The sequence below is a fragment of the Mandrillus leucophaeus genome, unplaced genomic scaffold (assembly GCF_000951045.1).
Source record: "Mandrillus leucophaeus isolate KB7577 unplaced genomic scaffold, Mleu.le_1.0 Scaffold114, whole genome shotgun sequence".
In the NCBI taxonomy this organism is placed as follows: domain Eukaryota; kingdom Metazoa; phylum Chordata; class Mammalia; order Primates; family Cercopithecidae; genus Mandrillus; species Mandrillus leucophaeus.
In genome coordinates, this window is record NW_012099654.1 from 1,328,133 (window position 1) to 1,350,877 (window position 22,745).

The window sequence follows — 22,745 nt, forward strand, 5'->3', positions numbered from 1 at the left end:
TAAGGTAAGCTAGAGAAAAGAAAATGTTATTAAGAAAATCAAGAGAAAGAGAAAATATATTTACTATTCATTAAGTGAAAGTGGATCATCATTAAGGTCTTCATTCTTTTCATCTTCATGTTAAGTAAGCTGAGGAGGAAGAGGAGGAGGGGTTCACCTTGCTGTTTCAAGATTGCAAAGGCAGCAGAAAATCCACATGAAAGTGAACCCACACAGTTCACACTCTGGTGTTCAAGAGTCAACTGTGCTATTTTACTTATTGCATATTCCAGAAGGACTGGTGAAGGAAGTCAGTCAGGAATGAAGATCAGTAAGGACCTATAATAACCCAGGAATGGGATAATAGGGATTGTTATGGACTGAATTGTGACCTCCCAAAATTTATATTTTGAAGCCTAACCCCCAGTGTGGCTATATTTGGAGACAGGGCCTTTAAGGAGGTAATTAAGGTTACAAGGTCATAAGGGTGGGGCCCTAATCCAATAAGACTGGTGTCCCTATAAGAAAAAGAGACAGCAGAGATTGCCCACGCTCTCCTGCATGCACACAGAGAAAAGACCACACAGAGAATGCACCACCTGCAAGCTGAGGAGGGAGGCCTCACTAGACACCTCCCCTGCTGGCACCTTGACCTGAGACTTCTAGGCTCCAGAATCATGAGAAAATAAGTTTCTGTTGTTTAAGTCCCCCAGTCTGTGGTATTTTATTATGGTGGCCTAGCAAACAAATACAGAGATATTGAGTAGACGGAATTTGTAAAAACAGAAAAAAAGGGTGGGGAGGGGAATTCCATGGACCTTACTGAAAACGAATCCTTAGGATCTGGAGCCTGATTAGATAAGGAGCCAGGGAGCCAGTGATATCAAAACTGACTGCAAAATTTCCAGGTTAGATGTCTAGGACAAAGTGCAAATGAGATTGGGGAGCACTCCCAGGAGAAATAAGCTTTGTCTATCAAGGGAATTCTTCACCTGGATTTGCACTTTCTGGGACCCAGAATCTTGAGTCTAGAAACCAGAAAGTGTCCACCCAAAGCCCGTGCTGACACTGAACTCTCCCTAGAACATGATTAGAATGTGAGGAACCTCTTTTGTGTTTGCTGCTGGAACTCTAGTACTTAGAACAAGAAATGGTACATGTTCAATATTTGCTGAACCAATCATGAGCCTTTATGAGGAGGACAGATAGATATGCCAGCCTCCAGGTCCTCTTTACTGACAAGAGCACCATTGTCCTTTTCCAGGGTTGCTAAGTAAACAGTTTCTGCCAAGACTTCCTTGGGCTTCCCCATAGTCAGACCTATGCAGTGATGTTAGTTTTTTGCTCCATGTCTGGATCGCTAAAGTCAGCCTTTGATACTCTTGTTTCAAGAACTGCTTTTGAGCCCTGGGATCTTACTTCTTAACTAGCTTAAGGTGCCTCGAGGCTGCAACTCTGCCTGAAGGCCCTGCTTGCTTTAGTACCTTCTGCAGTTCTGGTGTCTTAATCCTCTTACACTGTGGCTGCTAGGGCAGTGAAAGGAGACGCTCTGGAAGCTTGCGGCAGAAAGTCTCTCCCTTCTTGGGGTTTGACATTTGCTCTGCAGCATGGCACTTCCCGTGTCACACCATTAAACATCTCCAAGGCAACAGTCACTGGGGGCATGACTGATTACTTCTTCATACCTCATATTTGAGGCTTATAATATCATAGACAGAAATAGATTCAGTCAGATGTGGGAGAGTTTTCTAGGGTAATCGACACTAGTGGCTATCAAACTTTAGCATGTACCAGAACTGCCTAAACACAGATTGTAAGGCCTGAGAATTTGCACTTCTAAGTAATTCTCAGGTGATGTTAATGCCACTTACTCAGGGATCACACTTTGAAAACTACTTCTGTACACGTAGTAAGATATTGCAAAGCGAAAACAATGATAAAGAACAAAAACAAAACAAAACAAAATTTTTAAAAAGCCCCTCACCTGTGCTGTTTCATTTTCTGAAACAAAATGTAAGGTTGTAAATTTTAGGATGTCTGCAAGCCTCACAAAACCAAGGACTTCTAAGGACAGGTTTTCAATAGTCCCCTTTACCTTTTCTGAGATGTGGGAGTGGGGGTAGAGGAAGGAGAGGCTTATCTGTGGAAGTAAACTTAATGTTTAAATACACACCAGCAGAATGATATAAATTTCAGTACAGTACTTGATTTTCTTTTTCTTTCTATTATTACTATTATTATTATTATATTTTTTTTTTATTATATAGACTTCAAACCAGAGAAGACAAAAGTCCATTATGTTTTAAGAACAATGAATAAAGTTCTAGGAAGCAGAGGTCTGGAGGACAGGGCAGGGGAAGACAGTGTAAATTCAATCCAGTGTAAGTACACAAAACAGATACAATTACTTTCAGAATACTGGCAGAATAATAATAACAATGGCTGCTACTTCGGAGGTAGCTTACTATGTATCAGTCTTATACTTTGTATGTTTTATCTCCATATATTTCTCTTGTGTTTCTACCCTTCAGATACGAAATCTTTCAACATCTCCTTTCTGTTTACCATTAACTTGAACACCCACCTAGCTTGGCTAGGTAATTACTTGCTTTCTCCTGAACATGAAGTCATCAAACTTTTATAGGTTATAAATATCCTACATAAGCCTCTAAAAAAGAAATACAGCTAATGCTACATGTACTGCATTTCTCACTGAGATCTAAAAGACAAGGTTAAGATCCTTCATAACAGGGGATCTGATCTTTTTTAAAATCACCAACATAAACATCAATTTTAAAAGAAAAGAAATAAACCTCAACTCTTTAGACTTTTAAAGTGAAAGTGACATGTTAGGAGATACATGGTATGAGAATTGTTTTTTGCTGTTAAATTAAGAAATCAAGTTAGTATTTAAGATTTTCCTTCTCCTAAGGAGAGAGAAGTATATACATTTGTAAGTCATTTTAAGTACTAAATTGCAGAAAATTCTGTAAGGAACTCAAATCCCTTACATACCCGTACAATTCAGATGGCATGAATTTTCACACTGATTACATTTTTAATAGCCTCTGTTTCCCACTGTATGTTCAAGTGAGTATAAAGCAACGATGTTAGAGATGCCACATCTACAAGTAATTCTCATTTTTAAGAAATGGTAGAAGCAAGCCTTGAGTGGCTGTTCTTAGAACTCCAGCTATAAGGGGCTTAGAAACTCCCCTGGAAAGGTCTGAGAGCCATTTCGTAGCCTAAATACTGTATCAAAAAGTCACATTAGCCCTATTTGAAGTGCGTGTGTGGGAAAAGATGAATAAGATGTAGGGATCAGTATGGGAAAACCAACAATTCTGCAACAAGAACCAGAAACAATGCAGTATAGTTCTCCCAAATGTATTTGGAATATCCATAGTTTTAAGTTGTAGAAGAAGAATGGAGAAAAAAACAAAAAATGTCCCAGAAGACATCTTCAAATAGAACAGCATTTTCAGATGGCAACCTTTTGGATAGGATCATGAATAAAAATTTGCAACATGGACTTCTGATGAATAAGCAGGGACCAAATTTACCTTCCTTCCATTAACAACTAGAAAATCAGATAAAATGTGTGAAACAACTATTATCAGACGTTGAAAAATAGGTGGCTCAGGACTGTAATTCATGAGAGAAGGGAAACAGATGGAATATACAATATGACTACCCCAGCTATCACCGTGGAGGCAAATTCAATGTCTCGCAGCAGGAAAGGAGTTCAAGGCAGAGCACAGTGGTTTTGTTGATGTGAGAAGACCAAAATCATGGTTCAGACAGGCTTCTGTAGCTGGGATTTATGGGGCAGTATTTCAGAAAGAAGGAAATACTTATGAAAGAAACATAGAGGGGCACTTGAGAGTTTAGTAGGTACTAAAATATGTATGAGTAGGGTGAAATTCCTTAGACCAGAAAGACAGCAACTGAAAAGCTATAAGCAAACAGTTTACAGAGCTCACACAGAACTAGGAGCTATCCAAGTTCTACCAGCCAAAAAGGAGTGTCTTTGTTGATCACTCAGGGCATTCAGTAGAGAAGCCAGTTGGGTCATACCTTAATACTAAGGTTAAAGAATCCCTAGAGAAAATACTGCAGACCTACCTTTAAAAGCTCAAAAACAAACCTTGAAAGAATTAAATGGAACCAAAATTAACTTGTGTACCAAACCAAAATCCAACACTCAATAAAGAAAGACAACAAAACTTAGACATTCACAATGTCTAGCATATAATCAAAATCATTAGATATCCCAAGAAGCAGGAAAATCTGACCAATAATCAAAAGAAAGATCAATAGAAACAGAAATGACAGAAATTAGCAGACAAGAACATCAACACAACTGTTATAATTATTGTCCAAGTATTGAGAAAACTTGTGAGAAGAGAAATGGAAAATACAAAAAAAGAATCAAATAGAACTTCCAGAAATGAAAAATACAAGTTCTGAAAAGAAATGGTCACTGGATGGAACTAAAAGCAGATTAGACACTACAGAAGAAAAGGATCAGTGAACTCAAAGACAGGCTAATTAATTAACCAGGAGCTGGTTTTTTGAAAAGATTAACAAAATACATAGACCGCTAGCCAGACTAAGAAAGAAGAAAAGAGAGAAGAATCAAAGAGACACAATAAAAAATTATAAAAGGGACAAAAGCTTATGTTAGAACAGAAAGTGGGTCCAAATCCCATAATCTAAGATTCTATCTTAAGAAACTAGGGAAAAAACAAATAAATCTAAACTAAAAAGAAAGGAGGATATGATAAGTATAGAAACAGAAATTAGTACATGGTAAACAGGTAAACAATAGACAAATGCAATAAACAAAAATGCTGGGCAAGATGTAGTGACTCACACCTGTACTTCCAGCACTTTGGGAAGCCAAGGTGGATTGATCACTTGAGGTCAGGAGTTCAGGACCAGCCTGTCCAACATGGTGAAACCCTGACTCTACTAAAAAAGAGTTTTAAAATTAGCCAGTCATGGTGGCAGATGCCTGTAATCCCAGCTACTTGGGAGGGTGAGGCAGGAGAATAACTTGAACCAGGAGATGAGATTTGAAGTGAGCCAAGATCATGCCACTGCACTCCAGCTTGGGTGACAGAGTAAGACTCAGTCTCAAAAAAAAAAAAAAAAGATAAAAATAAAAAATGTTTTTTTAAAGTCAATACAATTGATAAAGCTCTAGCAAGACTGGTCAAAAAAAAAAGATAAAAGACATCAATTACTAACATCAAGACCCTAAACTATTAATAGGAATAATAAGGGAATATTAGAAACAAATTTATGTCAACAGATTCACAATTTAGATAGACATTTCCCTAGAAATACTGAAAGAAATACTCAAGAAGAAATATTTTAAAATCTAGATTTCCCTGTATTTACTAAAGAAGTTGACTATGTGTTTAATAGCCTGCTTACAAAGAAAACTCCAATCCCAGAAAATTCTCAGGTGAAGTCTATAAAATATATAAAGAAGAAATAATACTAACCCTACACAAACATGTCCATAAAATTGGGCAGTAGGAAGCCCTTCACAGCTCATGTTATAAGGCCAGCATTATCCAAATACCAAAGCCAAGGAAAAAAAGATTTTACAAAAAAGGAAAAGTGCAGATAAAAATACCCCTAAACATAGATGCAAAAATATTTAACACAATTGAGCAAACCAAACCTCCAGCAATAGAATAAAAATGTAGTACACCATGACCAGGCAGTTTTTATCCCAAAAACACAAAGTTAGTTTCATATTCAAAAATCAATCAATGCACAAAAGAATGAAGTTGTATTTTTACCTCATACCATGTGCAAACTAACCATGAAACATGTTAAAAGTAAAATTATAAAACTCTTAGAAGAAAACACAGGGACAAATTTTCATGACCTTGGATTTGACAATAGTTTCTTAAATATAATACCAAAAGCACAAGCCACAAAAGAAAAACTAAATTGGGTCTTCATCAAAATTAAAAAGTTTTTGTACATCAAATGACAGTATCAAGAGAGTAATAAGACAATGCAAAGAATGGGAGAAAATATTTGCAAATTATATATTCGGTAAGGGTCAAGTATCTAGAATAAACTAAAAAGAAAACTCTTATAACTCAACTACAAAAAGATGAACAATCCAATTCAAAAAGAGACAAAGAACTTGAATAGACATTTGTACAAAGAAGATACACAAGTGGCCAAGGAGCACATGAAAAGATGCTCAACATCGTTTGTCACTAGAGAAATACAATTTAAAACTCCAATGAATTGAAAACTACAGTTGACCTTTGAACAACAGATTTGAACTTTGTGGGTCCACTTACATGCAGATTTTCTTCTGCCTCTGCCACAGATAAGATCACCTCTCCCCTCTTCCTTGTCCTCCTCAGTTTACTCAACATGAAGATGACAAGAATGAAGACCTTTATGATGATCCACTTTCACATAATGAATAGTAAATATATTTTCTCTCCCTTATGATTTTCTTAACAACATTTTCTTTTCTCTATGCTTTATCATCAGAATATAGTATATAATACATATAACATGCAAAATATGTGTTAATTGACTTTTTGTTATTGGGAAGGCTTCTGGTCAACAATAGGTGATTTGTCTCAAGTTTTTAGGAAGTTCAAAGTTATACATTGATTTCTTTTTTTACTGTGCAGGGGGTCAGAATCCCTAATCCCCACATTGTTCAAGGGTCAACTGTAAAATGAATGTAAATAAAGTCAAAACTACAGTGAAATGTCCCTTCCAATCTGCTAGGATGCCTATAATTGGAAAAAAAAAAAAGAAGTGTTGGCAATGATATGGGAAACTGCAACCCTTAAACATCACCGTTCAGAAAGTAAAATAGTAGAATGCTATGGCTTGAACCCATCCCCCCAAAATTCATGCGTTGGAAACTTGATGCTTAATGCAACTGTATTGGGGGGTGGGGCCTAATGGCAGGTATTTGCCCTCATGAATGGATTCATGCCATTATATAAAGGGCTTGAGGCTAAGTTCGATCTCTTTTGTCCTCTTGCCCTTCTGCCTTCTGCCATGTGAGGGCATGTGTTTCCTCTTCTCCAGAGTATGTAGTAAGAAGGCCCTCACTGGATGCAGGCACCTTGATCTTGGACTTCCCAGCCTCCTGAACTGAGAGAAAATAAATTTCTATTCTCTTAAGTTACTCAGCCTCAGGTGTTCTGTTACAGCAGCACAAACTAAAACATAACACCAGTGTGGAGAACAGTTTGGCAGTTCCTAAAAGGTAAAGAGAGTTACCATATGACTCAGCAATTCCATTCCCAGGCTTATACCCCAAAGAACTGACAACAGGTGTTCAAACAATAACTTGTACTTAAATGTTTAACAGCAGCACTATTTACAATAGTCAAAAGGTAGAAGTAGTTCAAATGTTCATCAATAGATGACTGAATAAACAAAATGTGGTATATCCATTCAATGGAATATTATTCAGCCATTAAAAAAAAAATGAAGCACAAATACATGCTGTCACATGAATGAAACTTTTAAAAATGCTAAGTGAAAGAAGCCAGACACAAAGGTCACCATTATGATTTCATTTATATGAAATATCTAGAATAGGCCAATCCAGAGACAGAGCAGGTGCTTGCCAGGGGCTAGGGAATGTAAAGTGATTGTTGAATGGGCATGGGGTTTCTTTTTAGAGTGATTTTTTAAAAATTCCGGAACTTGATTGGGATGATGGTTGCACAACATAGTGCACATACTTAATACTACTTAATTGTACACTTTAAAATTGTTACAAATGTGAATCGTATGTTATGGGTATTTTACTACAATAAAAAGGTCAATGTGATTCACCACTGTAAAAGAACAAAGAAAAAAACAAACATCATTTTGATAGGTGTAATAAAAGCTTTTGATAATTCACTACTTATTTACAATAAGAATTCTCAATAAGTAAGTCGAGAAAGGAAACTTTTTTTAACCTGATAAAAAGCATATGCAAAAACCCTACAGTAAGCATCATACTTAAAAGATTGGACGTCTTTCCCCTAAGCTCAGGAACAAGGCACAGATGTGCACTATCACCAAAGCTACACTGGGGGCTCTAGCCAATAAAGTAAAGCAAGAAAAAGAAGTAAAAGATACACAATTTGGGAAAGAAGAAGTCGAATTCTGTTTATTCACAGACAACATAATTGTACACATAGAAAATGCTAATGGCTATAAAAACAGCTGCTAGAACTAATATGTGAGTGTAATAAAATCACAGGATACAAAGTCAATAAACAAAAGTCAGTTGTATTCTATATACTAGCAATGAGCAATTGGAAATTGAAATACAAAATACTATTTACAATAATATTAAAAAGCATAAAATATTTCTGTAGACCTTCACACTGAAAGCTGTAAAACACTGATAGTGAAATTTAAAAGTCTAATGAAATAGAGATATACAATGTTCTTATATCAGAAAGCTCCATATTGCTGAGAGGTCAGTTTCCCCTAAATTGATCTATAGATTCAATACAATCCCAATCAAAACCCAGCAGGTTTATATCTGTAGAAATTGACAAAATGGTTATAAAAATTATGTAGAAATGCGATTGACCTAGAATAGTCAAAACGAATTTTGAAAAAGAACAAAGGAGACAAACAGTGCTTGATTTTAAAATTTAATACAAAGCCACAGTAAACAATACAGAGTGGTATTGGCATAAGGACAAACAAATAGATCAACAGAATAAAATAGTGTCCAGATATAGACCCATGCATATAGGGTCAATTAATTTTCAATAAAAGTACCAAAGTAACTTAATTTGGAAAGTATAGCTTTACAACAAATGGTGGTAGAATGACTGAGTATCCAAATGCATAAACAAAACAAACAAAAAAACCTTCCACCCTTACTTCACACCATACATGAATATTAACTTGAAATGGATCACAGAATTTAAGAGGCAAGCTTCTAGAAGTAAAATAGGAAAAAAATCTTTGTGAAATTGAGGTTGGCAAAGATTTCTTTAAAAGAATGTAAAAGGCATGAACTATAAAAGAAAAAAATGATAAATTGCAATTCATTGAAAATGTAAAAGTCTGCTCTTTTAAAGATACCTTCAAGAAAATAAAAAGACAAGTCACAGACTGGGAGAAATACACATCCAACGACTTGTATGGGGAATATATTTTTAAAAGTCTTACAAGTCAATAATGAAAAGTCAAACAACCCAATTTTTAAAACTGGGCAAAATATTTAGAGCAGATACTTCATAATACAAAAAATAAAAATGGTCAGTAATCATATAAAAAATGCTCATCATCAATTAGTCATCAGTGAATTGCAAATAAAACCACAATGAGATACCAGCATACAGCCACTAAAATGGCTAAAATGAAAAAGACTGACAATACCAAGGGTTAGCAAGATATGGAACAACTGGAATTCTCATACATTGCTGATGGGAATGTAAATTACTACAATATCTTTTAAGGACAGCAGTCTATAATATTTTCTTATTAAAAACATACACTTACTATGGAAAGGTGAAATTTCATTTCTAGGCACTTACCCAAGAGAAATAAGAACATAATGGAAAATGGCCAAAGGCTTATCTGTGGACATTCATAGTAGCTTTTAAAATAATAGCCCCAAACTAGAAACAACCCAAATGTTCATTAGTAGGTGAATAAATACACAAATTGTGGTACACCCATAAAACAGACTACTCAAAGATGAAAAGTGACAAACTACTGATATACACAACAACACGTATAAATCAAAATCCTTATACTGGGTGAAACAAGACAGACACAAAAGGTTATGTGTATGATTTTATTGACATGAAACTCTAAAACAGACAACTCTAGTCTAGTGGAATGGAAGGAAGACACTGGTTACTTGGGGTCTCTGGTGGGGGTTGGGATTGGCTGGGAAGGAGCACATGACTCAGGCTGATGGAACTGGTCTATATCTAGACTGTGGTAGTGATTACATGGACACATTACACGATGACTTAGTTTGTCAAAATTCATGAAACTGTACACTTTAAAATAGGAGTCCCTGACCCCTGGGCCATGGACCCATACCAGTCCGTGGCCTGTTGGGAACTGGGCCACAGAGCAGGAGGTGAGCAGTAGGCCAAGCCAGCAAAGCTTCATCTCTATTTATAGCCACTGCCCCTCACTCACATTACCACTTGAACTCTGTCTCCTGTCAGATCAGTGGCAGCATTAGATTCTCACAGGAGTGTGAACCCTATTGTGAACTGCGTACGTGAAGGATCTAGGCTGTGTGCTCCTTATGAGAATCTACGCCTGATGATCTGTCACTGTCTCCCATCACCCCCAGACAGGACCATGTAATTGCAGAAAAACAAGCTCAGGGCTCCCACTGATTCTACATTATGGTGAGTTATATAATTATTTCATTATATATTACAATGTAATGATAATAGAAATAAAGTGCACAGTAAATGTGATGTGCTTCAATCAACCCAAAACAATACCCACCTTGGATCTGTGGAAACACTGTCTTCCATAAAATTGGTGCCTGGTGCCAAAAAGGTTGGGGACCGCTGCTTTAAAAGGTATATGTTTTGGCCGGGCACAGTGGCTCACACCTGTAATCGCAGCACTTTGGGAGGCCAAGGCAGGTGGATCACGAGGTCAGGAGATCGAGACCATCCTGGCTAACACAGTGAAACCCCATCTTTACTAAAAATACAGAAAAATTTAGCTGGGCGTGGTGGCGGGCGCCTGTAGTCTCAGCTACTCGGGAGGCTGAGGCAGGACAATGGTGTGAACCTGGGAGGTGGAGCTTGCCGTGAGCCGAGATCGTGCCACTGCACTCCAGCCTGGGCAACAGAGCAAGACTCTGTCTCAAAAAAAAAAAAAAAAAAAAGCATATGCTTTATTGTACATAAATTATTATACTTCAATAAAATTTATTTTTTAAAAAGCTTACAACATTTACCTCATGTTATGGACTGAAGTCTGTCCCCCAAAATTCCTAAGTTGAAATTCTAACTGTCAATATGACTATATTTGAAGACAGGGCCTTGAGGGAGGTAATTAAGGTTAAATGAGGATAAAGGTGGGGCCCTAATCCAATAGGACCGATATCCTTGTGGGAAGAAGAAGAGACACTATAGAGCTCTCTCCATACACGCATGGAGAAAAAGCCATGTGAGGACACAGCAAGAAAGTGGCTGTGTGCCAGCTGGGAAGAGGGACATCACCAGAAACCAACCCTGACAGCACCTTGATCTTGGACTTCCAACCTTCTGCACTGTGAGGAAATGAGTGTCTGTTGTTTAAGCCACCCAGGGTGTGGTATTTTGTTATGGTAGCTGAAGCTGACTGATATACTGGGCCGCCAAGCGTAAGATAATAAATTCACCATCCCTTACGAATCATATTATTCTTGGGCCTATTTTGTCTTCAGCCAATCAAAGCTTTCCTAGAGCATATACTGAGAGACCAGAGGTTGTTTCAATTCTGCAAGGGAAGGTCTCGGCCAACAGTTCACACAACCAGTTCATGTGCTAGAGCCAAAGTGACGAGGAGAACACAACTTTTAGGTCTGTAAATGCCATGATTGACACCAGTCAGACCTTACCAGGGCCAAGTGAAAGGCAGATGACAGGAGCACCTCCATCACACTCACCTGTGTGTCAGATAAGATTTCAGTGAAGCAATTGCTTTCTCTTGGCTTCTCATTGAGCCTCACTTAGTACTGGCCCCTAAACTATAGACTGTAGACGTCTTTTTCTCTCCTATTATCTCATTTATCAAATAAATTCTGCAACAGATGACAGAATTGGTTCTCATCTTTCCACTAATTACGATTCACTTATTAAGAGCAATATTTTTCAGCTAACAAATTAGATCCACCCCTCTCCTTTAAAGCCAACTTAGTGGCACTCCAAGTTTGGTAATGAAGAAAGGCTTCCAGAGGGAAAGCAGCCTTTATTTTGACCATGGCCTGTTAAGCTGTTGCAGTCAAGGACTGGCCTTAGAACTCCCTGGAAGGTTTACCCCTCCAGGGACACCAAAGGGCATTTTGGCACTCAAAAACAAAGACCACAATCACCCTTGATAACAACAAGGTCAGTTGACTCAACTCATGGAGAAGACTTAATAGGAACATGGGCAAAGGACAGGGACCAGGTGTCAAGCCCAACGAACAGGTTGATGATAACTCACACCATGTTAGTGCTGGAAGGGGCCTTAGAGATATTCTAACGTCACCCTAGACTTTCTCTCACTCCATATTCCATCTGCCTGCAAATCCTGTTAGATTCGCTGACAAAACTGATTCAGAATCTGACCATTTTTTGCCATCTTCACTGCTACCATTCTGGTCTAAGCTGCCAACACCTCTTGCCTGGATGACTGATGGCCTCCTAGTACGTCTCCTAGCTTCACTTGGCTCCGTCAGGCTAGTCTCCATAAGCAGCCAGGGTGAGCCTCCTACAACCTTTCAGATCCCCTACTTCCCATCTGACCTGGTCCTTATAGCAGACCACAGTCCCTGAGCAGCCTGGCTCTCCACAACCTCTCTGCCGTCAGCTCCTGCTGCGCCCCCTGCTCACTCCCTCCTGCTTCAGCAGCCTCCATGATGCACCATGAGCACGCCGATATGCTCCTTCAGGGCCTTTGCACCCACTATTCCTCCCACTTGAAATATTCTTTCACAAATATCCACGTGGCTCACTCTCCACTTCCTTCAGGCTTCAGCTCAGATATTACCTTATCAGGGAGGCATTCTCTGACCACGCTATTTAATATGGCAACGTCCCCCACCCCATCCTGGACAGTTATATTGCTCTTTGCTGCTTTATCTTTCTTTTTGGTGCTCACCACATCTGACACTTGCATCCTTTCTACCCTCCCTCTTCTTCCCTTCTCTCTCCTTCTCCTTCTCCTTCTCCTCCTCTCCTTTCCTTCTTGACTTTATCCCCACACTTGAAGGTAAGCCTCAAGAGAAGAAGATCTTTGGCACATATTAGATGCTCACTAATTATGTGTTGCATGAATAATAGAAATATGTCCTTTAAGGATGACAAGTCAGAGGGGGGAAGCAAGGGTCCTAGGCCGCCTGTGTCCTCCCCTGCAGCTCACAGCTCTCATTGCCTTCCAGATTTCAAGCCTAGGGAAGAGGGGGTGTGAATGACAGCAGTGCTTGCTGTAGTGCAGAGAAAAACCCTGCAGACTGGGCAAATCCCTAGAAAGGCAGTGGGAAGGGCTTAGGGGAGAAAGAGAAGACTAACCACACCTGGGTCAAAGCAAGAGGCCATCTAGATGTTTGAGACAGGCAGGAGCAGATAATGTGGTGGTCCCCAGACTCCTCTCCCTTCCCCCACTGAGGGCTATGCTTTACTCTCAGACTTCCTCATCAGGGTACCAGCTGAACTGGTACAGAAGCAAGATACTGATTCTCTAAGCCTTCAGGTCACCCATTCAGCATTTGGAGCAGACACAGAGCCTTGTCCACTGGCTTAAATGTCCTAGACAATATTACATTGTCCTCTGTGTGTTGTGATGCACAGGGTTGAAATACACTGCTTTATCCTTCCTCTAAGCAGCCTTCCTTCTACTCCCTTCACTATTTCCTCCCACTTCTACCTTCCTACTTATTTTCCTCTTGTGCAATCCTTGCAGCCGTGAGATATTTTCTGCAGTTGCAGAGATCAGTGGGTGAACTGTGGTCTTTCAGACAGAAGTTATTCTCACGATATGAGTGACTGCACGTTGAGAAGCCCCAATGCACGCCATATTAAAATATCAAAAATGCCCTTCCTTAAAAAGAAAAACCTGCCCAAGAAAAGACAGGTTGTGAAAATATTTCAGTGGCCACTGTCCCCCTGAAAATGCTATTCTGGAATAAAACTGGGTGTTTCCTCTTCAAGATGTGAAAATGAGTATTGCGAAATGATGCACTTTAAACAGGAATGCTGTTCAATGCCTGTTTGACAAAGATGTTCATAGTAAGTCCTTTATCAATATTATTCATCTCAACCTTCCTAATATCATTCCATCTCAATCCAGGACAGGATCTAGAACTCCTCAACTTTCTAAAGTACTCTTAGGTTTCTAAGAGAGTCTTTTGTGCAGTTTTCAAACAGATTTAATTAAACGCTCTCTGAGCAAGTTGATTTTCCTATTTCAATTGCATTCTATTCCAGCAAAGATGGTCTTGAATTTATTTTTTAACACTAACTGGAACTAGAAAATAGATGCTAAAACCCTAAAGAAGTCATGTTTTCCTGCTATTTAATCAACCATGGCCCCTTAAACGTGTACACAATGGTAAAGAACTTGTAATAAATACATTTATTAAGTCACTTACTTTCTTAGTGATGTCCTGACCTTAGTAACACCCTTCATAAGTTTCACTCAAAAGGAGTAATATTTACGATAGAGAATATTGGCTGGCCACGTGTGCTAGATGGTTGCTTTTTCATTTGTTTATGCTTCAGTGTAATTGTCTCAATCTTCTAGGGAAAAGTTTAAAAATTCTTTCGAGAAGAAAACCAGGGCTGGAGTCAGGCAACACCAGGGTCAGGGAATGCATACCTTGGTATGGGTAGGAGAAAGTAGACTGCTTGAGAGATAGAAGCTCTAGATTCTAGTCCCCTCTTTGCCATTTTTGCCATATTTCATCAAATCTAAAATACCACTAATTGTAGGGAATGCCATCATTTTATGTATCACTAAGAAAAGAATGCTGCCCATCAAACATCAACAGTCCTACAAGATATGAAAATTGCTCCCACTGGCCACTCACTGCTTTGATTTTTTTTCATCTATAGATTAGGCTATATCTCCTGGCTTCAGTTTAGTTACTTGACATATAAGAGGCAACCCCTTTGCACATCTCTCAATACCGAAACATAAACCTAGCTGTAGGTACTTGTGGGTATCTTTTCTTCCTTAAAAGCACTTGGCTGCTACCTTGCAAAACAAACAAGCAAAACAAAACTGAAATTGCATCATCCCTCCAATGCCAAATATTTGCCTCATCAATATCAAATTTATCCCCATGCTCTATTTCCTTGACTGCCCGTATAAACAATAACTTTTGTGTCAAGGTCAAATCATAGTGTAACCTTTGTGAAGTCATCTTAGCCAGCAATTAAACTCAACACATGTATTATCAACCATGCACCTACTTCAACAAATGTTGAAAACATAAAAAGCTGAAACTGTGTGCACCGTGCACACATTCATAGACAAATCCATTACAACCACTGCCTGGCTGACAGCAATTTATAAGAAGCTGTACCACCAGCAATAGTGGTCACAGATTCAGACTGGTAATCAATTCACAAGACACAATAGGTTTTAATCTATCACTGCCTTTATTTAGCTTTCTAGTAGGAAACAGAATGGGAAACACAGTTCGCATAATATCTGCTATCTCATAGGAAGGCCCAGCAACTACTCATAGTTGCAGAGTCTTGGCCTCCCCTATGCACACTATGGTGCGCATAGTTGCCAAAGATGAAGAGTGTGGTTCATCCTGCCCAGGAGAAACCACTGCTTTGGTTTCCTTCTGGATTCTTTCTTGCTCCAATCATGGAGCCCTAAGGCCAATGGGCAACTCATAGCTCTTCCAATCCTAATGCAGTCTCAGGAATCAATAGTTTTGCAATAATCAAGACAGATAATTCACCCCAGGTTCAGAGCAATCCAACTGCTGTGTTTCCAAGAAAAAGATGGCATGAGAAGGTGAGTCTGCAGTCATTTTCCCAGGCAGGTCAATGGGAAAAGGTTCCAAGCCTATCTCTCAGCTATTAACACATCCTGATTCTAGGGTCATTAAAACAGGAGAGGAGGAAGGTGCCTCTTAGAAAAACTGAAATGCTGCTTTTCCAAATCAATTTAACTGCCAACTCTCATTGTCTTAACTGTAACAAGGATAATAATTTTAAGAGGCTATTTAACGGGATAGTCTCTTGTGTTCCTTTTGGCTGTACAATCTAATTAGGAACCTATGACTTTAATATGTGTAGGCTGTTGGAGCTTTAAAGTGGTAATGAAGTTACTGCCATACTAACAAATGGCACGCCAGGGAAGCCCTAGGAGCTTGTGTGGCAGAGCCTCTGGGTTGTCTGTGATGCTGGGACACAGGCTGGAATGCAGGACACTGGGTGTGAAGGGCTCCATGAGCTTCTGAAGCTGCAAATAATAATAGTCACCATTTTTGATACCTAGTGTGTGCCAACCACTTTACATAGATTATCTCATTTAATCAGGACAACAACCCTGCAAGGGAAGTATTACTATTCCCATTTGACAGATGAGGAATACTACTGGCAAGCAATGGAGCTGGGATGAGCGCCCAAACAGTCTGCTTCAGAGTTCGTGCTCCTAACCCCTAGGTTTCCCATCTCTGACCCACAGCCACCCTGCTTCACATTACAGCCAATGCCATCAATAAAAGTTTGCTCGAAGTAAGTAGTAACATTGGACCCCTTTAAACATTACCCAGGGAATTCAGAAAAATAACAGTTTTGGGTTAGGAAATAGCAGGGGGCGGGGGGACAGGAGGAGATGGATGTGAGGTGAAGAGGAAGATGACTCCATAACATGGCTCAGTAACCTACCAGCCCCTCCAATGACAACAACATGACTACACCTCAGGATGTGCTGTCTGACAGAGACAATGTGTTATGGGCTGAATTGTGTTCAACACAATTCTTAGGTTGAAGTCCTAACTCCCAGTACCTCAGAATGTAACTGTATTTGGAGATAGTCTTTAAAGATGAATTAATTTTAAATGAGCTCATTAACGTGGCTCCTAATCCAATATGACTGGTGTCTTTGTAAGAAGAGATTAGGACATGACACACAGAGGGAAGACCATATGAAGACAGAGGGAAAAGATGACTGTCTACAAGTCAAGAAGAGAGGTCCTCAGAATTAATCAATGCTGCTGATACCTTATAGTTTGGAGGCTTTTAGCCGCCAGAACTGTAAGGAAGTCAATCTCTGTTGTGTGAGCTATCAGTCTTTAGTACTTTATTATGGCAGCTCTAGCAAACTAATACAGAGTCCTGTGTATCAACCTTTCCTCTTTCCAAAAAGCATTTCCTTGTCTCCATGCATCAGGTTGAGGTCTGTGTGACTAGTTCTTACCAAAAGACTGTAAATACAAGAAATATGCTTCATTTCTGAGCCAAGGCATTTACAAGCAGGTGTTGATTCTCCACTGTCTCTTGTTTCCTCCCCTGCCATAGGAACATCAAGACTGCATGTTCTAGACAGTGCAGTTACAAGACGGCAGAGCTCTGATAGCCTGGTGCCCTGAGTGCCTCTGTGGAGCAGGACACTCTGCTAACCTGCTTTGGACATAACATGTGAGTGATAAATAAATCTTTATATTTTATTTTTTATTTTTATTTTGTTTTATTATTTTATTTATTTATTTTTATTTTAAAAAATTTAAAGAAGGGTCTCACTATGTTGCCTAAGCTGGTCTCAAACTTCTGGCCTCAAGCAATCCTCCTGCCTCAGCCCCCTAAAGTGCTGGGATTATAGGTGTGAGCCACCATGCCCAGCCTCCTTCTATTTTTTAAGCTACTGAGGTTTCAGGGTTGATTTGTGACTGCAACATAGCCTAGCCACTTCTCTCACACAAAGCTGCCTCAGAAAAGCCAGGGTACCAAAAACAGATATTTCAGGAATTCATGTGATATTAGATAAAATCATACTAAGTTGTTTTTGTAGGCAAAAAATGGTCAGATATGGACAGTTCATTTGTGTGACCTCTAACTGCACATATTTGCAGACTCTCACAGTTGGAACAGACTTTGGCAACCAAGAAGTCCTACCATCCATAGTTTATAGATAATACATCTTTCAGATTAAATGATTTATCAGAAGTCCAAAAACATGTTAGTGGAAGAATTGGACCCCAAATCAGAAATTACATTTCATTTGGGGAAGGCAAGTTAGTAGTATGTATTTAAAAGTATATATCTGGCCAGCACGGTGGCTCACACGTGTAATCCCAGCACTTTGGGAGGTTGAGGTGGAGGATTGCTTGAACTTAGGAGTTTGAGACCAGCTGGGGCAACACAGTGAGACTCTCTCTCTACAATAATTAAAAAATTAGCTGGGCATGGTGGCGCATGCCTGTAGTCCCAGCTAATTGGGATGCTAAGGAGGGAGAACCGCTTGGTTGGGGAGGTCAAGCCTGCAGTGAGCCAATAATGCACTACTCCCCTCCAGCCTGGGCAACAGAGGGAGATTCTGTTTTTTTTTGTTTTGTTTTGTTTTGTTTTGTTTTAAGTATGTATTTAAATAGTAACCATGATCTTTCACATAATAATTCCACCCCTAGGAACAGATTCACCAGAAATATCTAAACAGGTATGCAGAAATATATAAACAAATGGATCCACTGTGTGATCTTTCACAAGTACTGTATGTGACTGTGAAAACTGAGAAATAATCCAAATGCCCATTCACAGGGATTGGTGAAATAAATTATGGTTTACCCATCTGCTCTCAAGCCCACATAGTTAAAAATAAAGGAGTCAATCTCTTCGCTGACATGAAAAGACACCCAGATCATATTGATAAAAGCAAGAAAGTCCAAGTAGAAAAAGAAAAGAAAATTACCACTCATAAAAGATTTTTTAATCTCTATGCACTGAGGTGTATAAAGTATCTGACACTTAGTAGGCACTTTTTGCCCTCCCCTTTTCTTATTTCTTGCATGTCACTTGGATCATTGTAAATACACCCAGCTGGCTGGTTCAGCTCCACCACCTACTAGCTGTGTCATCTCAGATAAGAAGCCTCAGTTCTCTCATCTGTAAAACTGAAAGAAATAACAGTGACCAGGCACGGTAGCTCATGCCTGTAATCCCAGCACTTTGGGAGGCCGAGGCGGGCGGATCACGAGGTCAGGAGTTCGAGACCAGCCTGACCAACATGGTGAAGCCCTGCCTCTACTAAAAATACAAAAATTAGCCAGGCATGGTGGTGCGCACCTGTAGCCCCAACTACTCAGGAGGCTAAGGCAGGACACTCACTTGAACCTGGGAGGCAGAGGTTGCAGTGAGCCGAGATCATACCACTGCACTACAGCCTGGACAACGGAGCAAGATTCTGTCTCAAAATAATAATAATTATAATAATAATAATAGCACATCCCTCAGAAGGTGTTGATAGGATTACATGAGAGTGTTTACATAAAGTGCTTAGTCCAATGCCTAGTGCCTAAGTACTTAAAAAATATTCACCATTATGATGATATTCATCTCTGAAAACCTGAAGAAACAAGGTTCTTTGTGGCTTCTTAATCTCTCATAATTATCTAGTAAAAAAAAAATTGTCATCCTGCTTATTTCCCTTCCCAAAGCTAAATTAAAAAGCTAAAGAGCAGTGTTATTTAAAAAGCAAATACATAATATATTGAATTTAAAATGTGTTTATTAACTGATTCTCCATAAATAAAAATAAGATGTGCATATAAAGTAAAAAAAAAAAAAAAAAGGCAGCGCTTATCTCAATAAGCTCTGGCAATATTAGGCATTCACTATTTAATACAGCTTTTAAAGACAATTTCACTATTTCATTACCAAGCTGATAAGCTGCTTTTCTGAGAAGTTGATATTAACTGAGTCATTCCCAGGTAAGTCAATTGTTTATCAGATATAATGTAAGGGGCCTTGATGGGCTCTGCAAGACACTGGGCTGTCTTCTACTGAGGGGTCGGTCTAAGGCTTCCCCTCCACTCATGCCTGTAACAGGGAGAGTGTGACTGGAATCTTTCAAATGCACAGAAAGGATGTCTTCCAGGATTATATAACCAAGCTCAAACTTTACCAGGACTTTCTATGTGAGATCCTTCCCAGTGCATTCTAAGCATTAACTAAACCAGTCAGGCTTACTTCCACCGATCTTTAAGACTGAATGATTTGTGTAGCCCTATAAACAGATTGGAATTAAAATTCAATTCACCCACTGATCTAGTATCTCTTCTGTCCATAAATGCTCTTTGGAACCAAGTACAATCTGTAGCAAGACTGCAAAGAACTAGTGAGCATTCATAGGCTAAGTCTGGCAGATTACTGCCAGAGTGGAATCAATCCAGAATTAAAGGCTCTGAGCCTTCCTGGCAGCTGAGGCCAGGACAGGTTGTACAGCTTGCCCAGAGTTTCACAACTGGTCAGTGGTACCGGTGGCGCTTGGAATCCAACTCCCTGGCCTCCCGATCCATGTTCTTGCCACTGCTGATGAATTGTCATTCTTCTGTTTTTGCTTCTTGGAAAACCGAACCTCTACAAAGTTAAAATAACTTATTCAAGGTCAAGAGGGCAGTCAAGTAGAACTGGTAATGCGAACTGCTGCGTTATAAAATCCAAGAGGGCGGGTCCTCTGGCCCTCGCCTCCCCCCGTCCCCGGGACCCTGTGTAAATGTTTTCCTTGATTGTCTCTCAACACACAGTTTAGAGGAAGTCTCTCTTCTAGGTTAGCACTGCACATCCAACTTCAGGTTCAGACAGAAGCACCTGTAACTATCAGCCAGCGCGCCTCCAGCTACCCTGACCTCCCGACCGTGCAGGGAAGGCAACCTGGGCAAATAACCACCGCTCAACTGCGGGGATCTTACAGTCCTAGTAACTCACACCTCGCCGCCAGCAGTGTTTTTCTGGAGCTGGCAACCTGGGGACAGGTAAACTGGTGTCAGACTGAGCCAGAAGCAGAATGGATGGGCACAGTTAGTCTTGAGGGTATAGAGGAGTCTGTGGACGGTTCAAGGCTTCTAGCCAAGCCTTTGCAAAGGCAGCTGCAAGCCTCAACTCTACCAACAGTCCGCAGGAGCACAGTTACTTTGATCCTGGTAACTAGGTGCATTTCAGGGGACACTCTGAACGCTCAGCAGAACGCCCCCAAGTTCAGAGTGGCAGCGCCACCTGCGCACCTTCCCCCTTGCACTAAGCGCCCCTCCCTATCACAGACTGTTCTCCCGCGCCCTTTCCTGCGATCCCGCAGCGTGGGATCCTTCTTTGTACACACGTTCCATCTCTCCCTTTCCTTCTTTCCACCTCCAAACATCCCTTCCCACAGGGGATGAGGCGGGTGGTTTAGTCCACGCTCCGTCTATTCACCCAGCGAGCGTTGTCCCTAGAACTTAGTGCAAGGGGAGGGGTAGGGGTGGGCGTGGAGGTGGGGGTAGGGGTGGGTGCCCCATCGCAGAGTCCCGAGCGCTGGAGCTAGGCACTGAGGTGCGCGTGCAAACACACACACACACACACACACACACACACACGTGTACACACCCAAGGCTGGGGCTGCCGGCGACTCACTACTCGGAAGGGGAGGCAGCTTTGTAGCCACTAGAAGCATGAGGAGGAAAGCAGGGGCCCCACCGTCCACGCCTGGGAAGCGTGGAAAACACTAGGCGCAACAGGAGCCGGCGGAGCTGGCCCAACAGAGAAACAGGTCCAGCTCCTGCTCAGAAGCACCAGGTAGACGCGAACAGCGGCCGTCTGTGGTCAATTATTATTAGGAATAATAAACCTGATGGTTACACTAGACGCTCGAGGTGCTTCCCGCCTGGAAAGGAAGGAGGTAGTTGGCACTAGGACACGGAGGGACTAAGGGCGAAAAGAAAAGAAAAAAAAAAAGCCAGTCTAACACCTGGATGTCTGAAAGGGGGCCCTGGAGCCAGCTCTGGGCTTGTGCCCAGTGGCCGGGTGCCCAGGTGCGAGGGGGCGGCCGAGGGCTGCGCGGTCCCCCGTGCCGGGGGGCTCACCTGGCGCGCGCTGGGTGGGCAGTGCAGCTGGTCCATACCGGAGGCCGGCGGCTGCTGGGCGCCCTGGCGGTGTCGGTGCCCGGCGCCTTAGCCCCGCACAGAGGGCACCAACCGGTGCACCCTGCACCCCACTCCCCGGGCCTCGTGCCCACGTGAAGGCTCTGGTTGCTCGGTGGGACTCTGGCCGCTAGCCTGAGCCTCCGCGCCGCGCCTTCACTTTCCAGACGCGTCCCCAGGCCGGCGGGTGCCTGGGTCCTAGCGCCCCTCCCGGGGTGTGGAGCCCAGACTTTGAGCCCGCTGAGCTGCTCCGCTCCGGGCAACACCTTCCCGGCCCCTCAAGAGAAGTCCAGCATCGCTGGAGCTGCCAAACCTGGAGCCTTTCTGGGGACTCAGGATTCGGGTTCCCAACGCCCCCTCTACAGGTCTCCACTTTCCTCTCGTTGGGCCTTTACTCCCAAGAAAATGCTGAAAGATCAGATTTGCCTGCATCCCTCAACTCACAATCATATACACTATAATTTTAAAGAGACTTTCAAGTTAGAGATATTGGTGTGTGTGTGTGTGTGTATGTGTGTGTATATATATATATATCTCACATCATATGTAAGAAAGACAGTTTTTCCTCCAAGTAAAAGAATGAATATGAAAATAACATCTCCTGGGTGCGGTGGCTCAGGCCTGTAATCCTCACACTTCGAAAGGCCAAGGCGGGAGGATCTCTTGAGGCCAGGAATTCAAGACCAGCCTGAGCAACATAAGGAGAAAAAACCTTGAAAAAAATCTATTAGGGGCTGAAATAATCCCTCAGCCTTAATTGTAGGGACAATTTACAAACATGAGTCAAACACGGATCAAACCAAAGGTGCAGCTAGGCTTCTAGAGCCGCCCCCCACCCAGCTCCCCTCCAATCTGTGTAGGTAGCTGGTATCACTAAATGTCCAAGCAGATACTATGAAGCTTTCATACACTTTCAGGAAGTAATACATTGTACCTAATTAAA

General features: G+C 41.0%; 1 protein-coding gene across 1 annotated transcript in view; it reads right to left on the minus strand.

Moving 5' to 3' along the window:
- The window catches only part of PDE8B (phosphodiesterase 8B), a 243,906-nt gene extending 221,927 nt beyond the window's left edge, over positions 1-21,979 (minus strand). The window contains exon 1 of the mRNA XM_011996259.1: positions 21,746-21,979. Within this exon, the coding sequence (XP_011851649.1) occupies positions 21,746-21,781 (36 nt within the window). The 5' untranslated portion in view covers positions 21,782-21,979. The remainder of the gene's footprint in view (positions 1-21,745) is intronic.
- Positions 21,980-22,745: the final 766 nt, after the last annotated feature.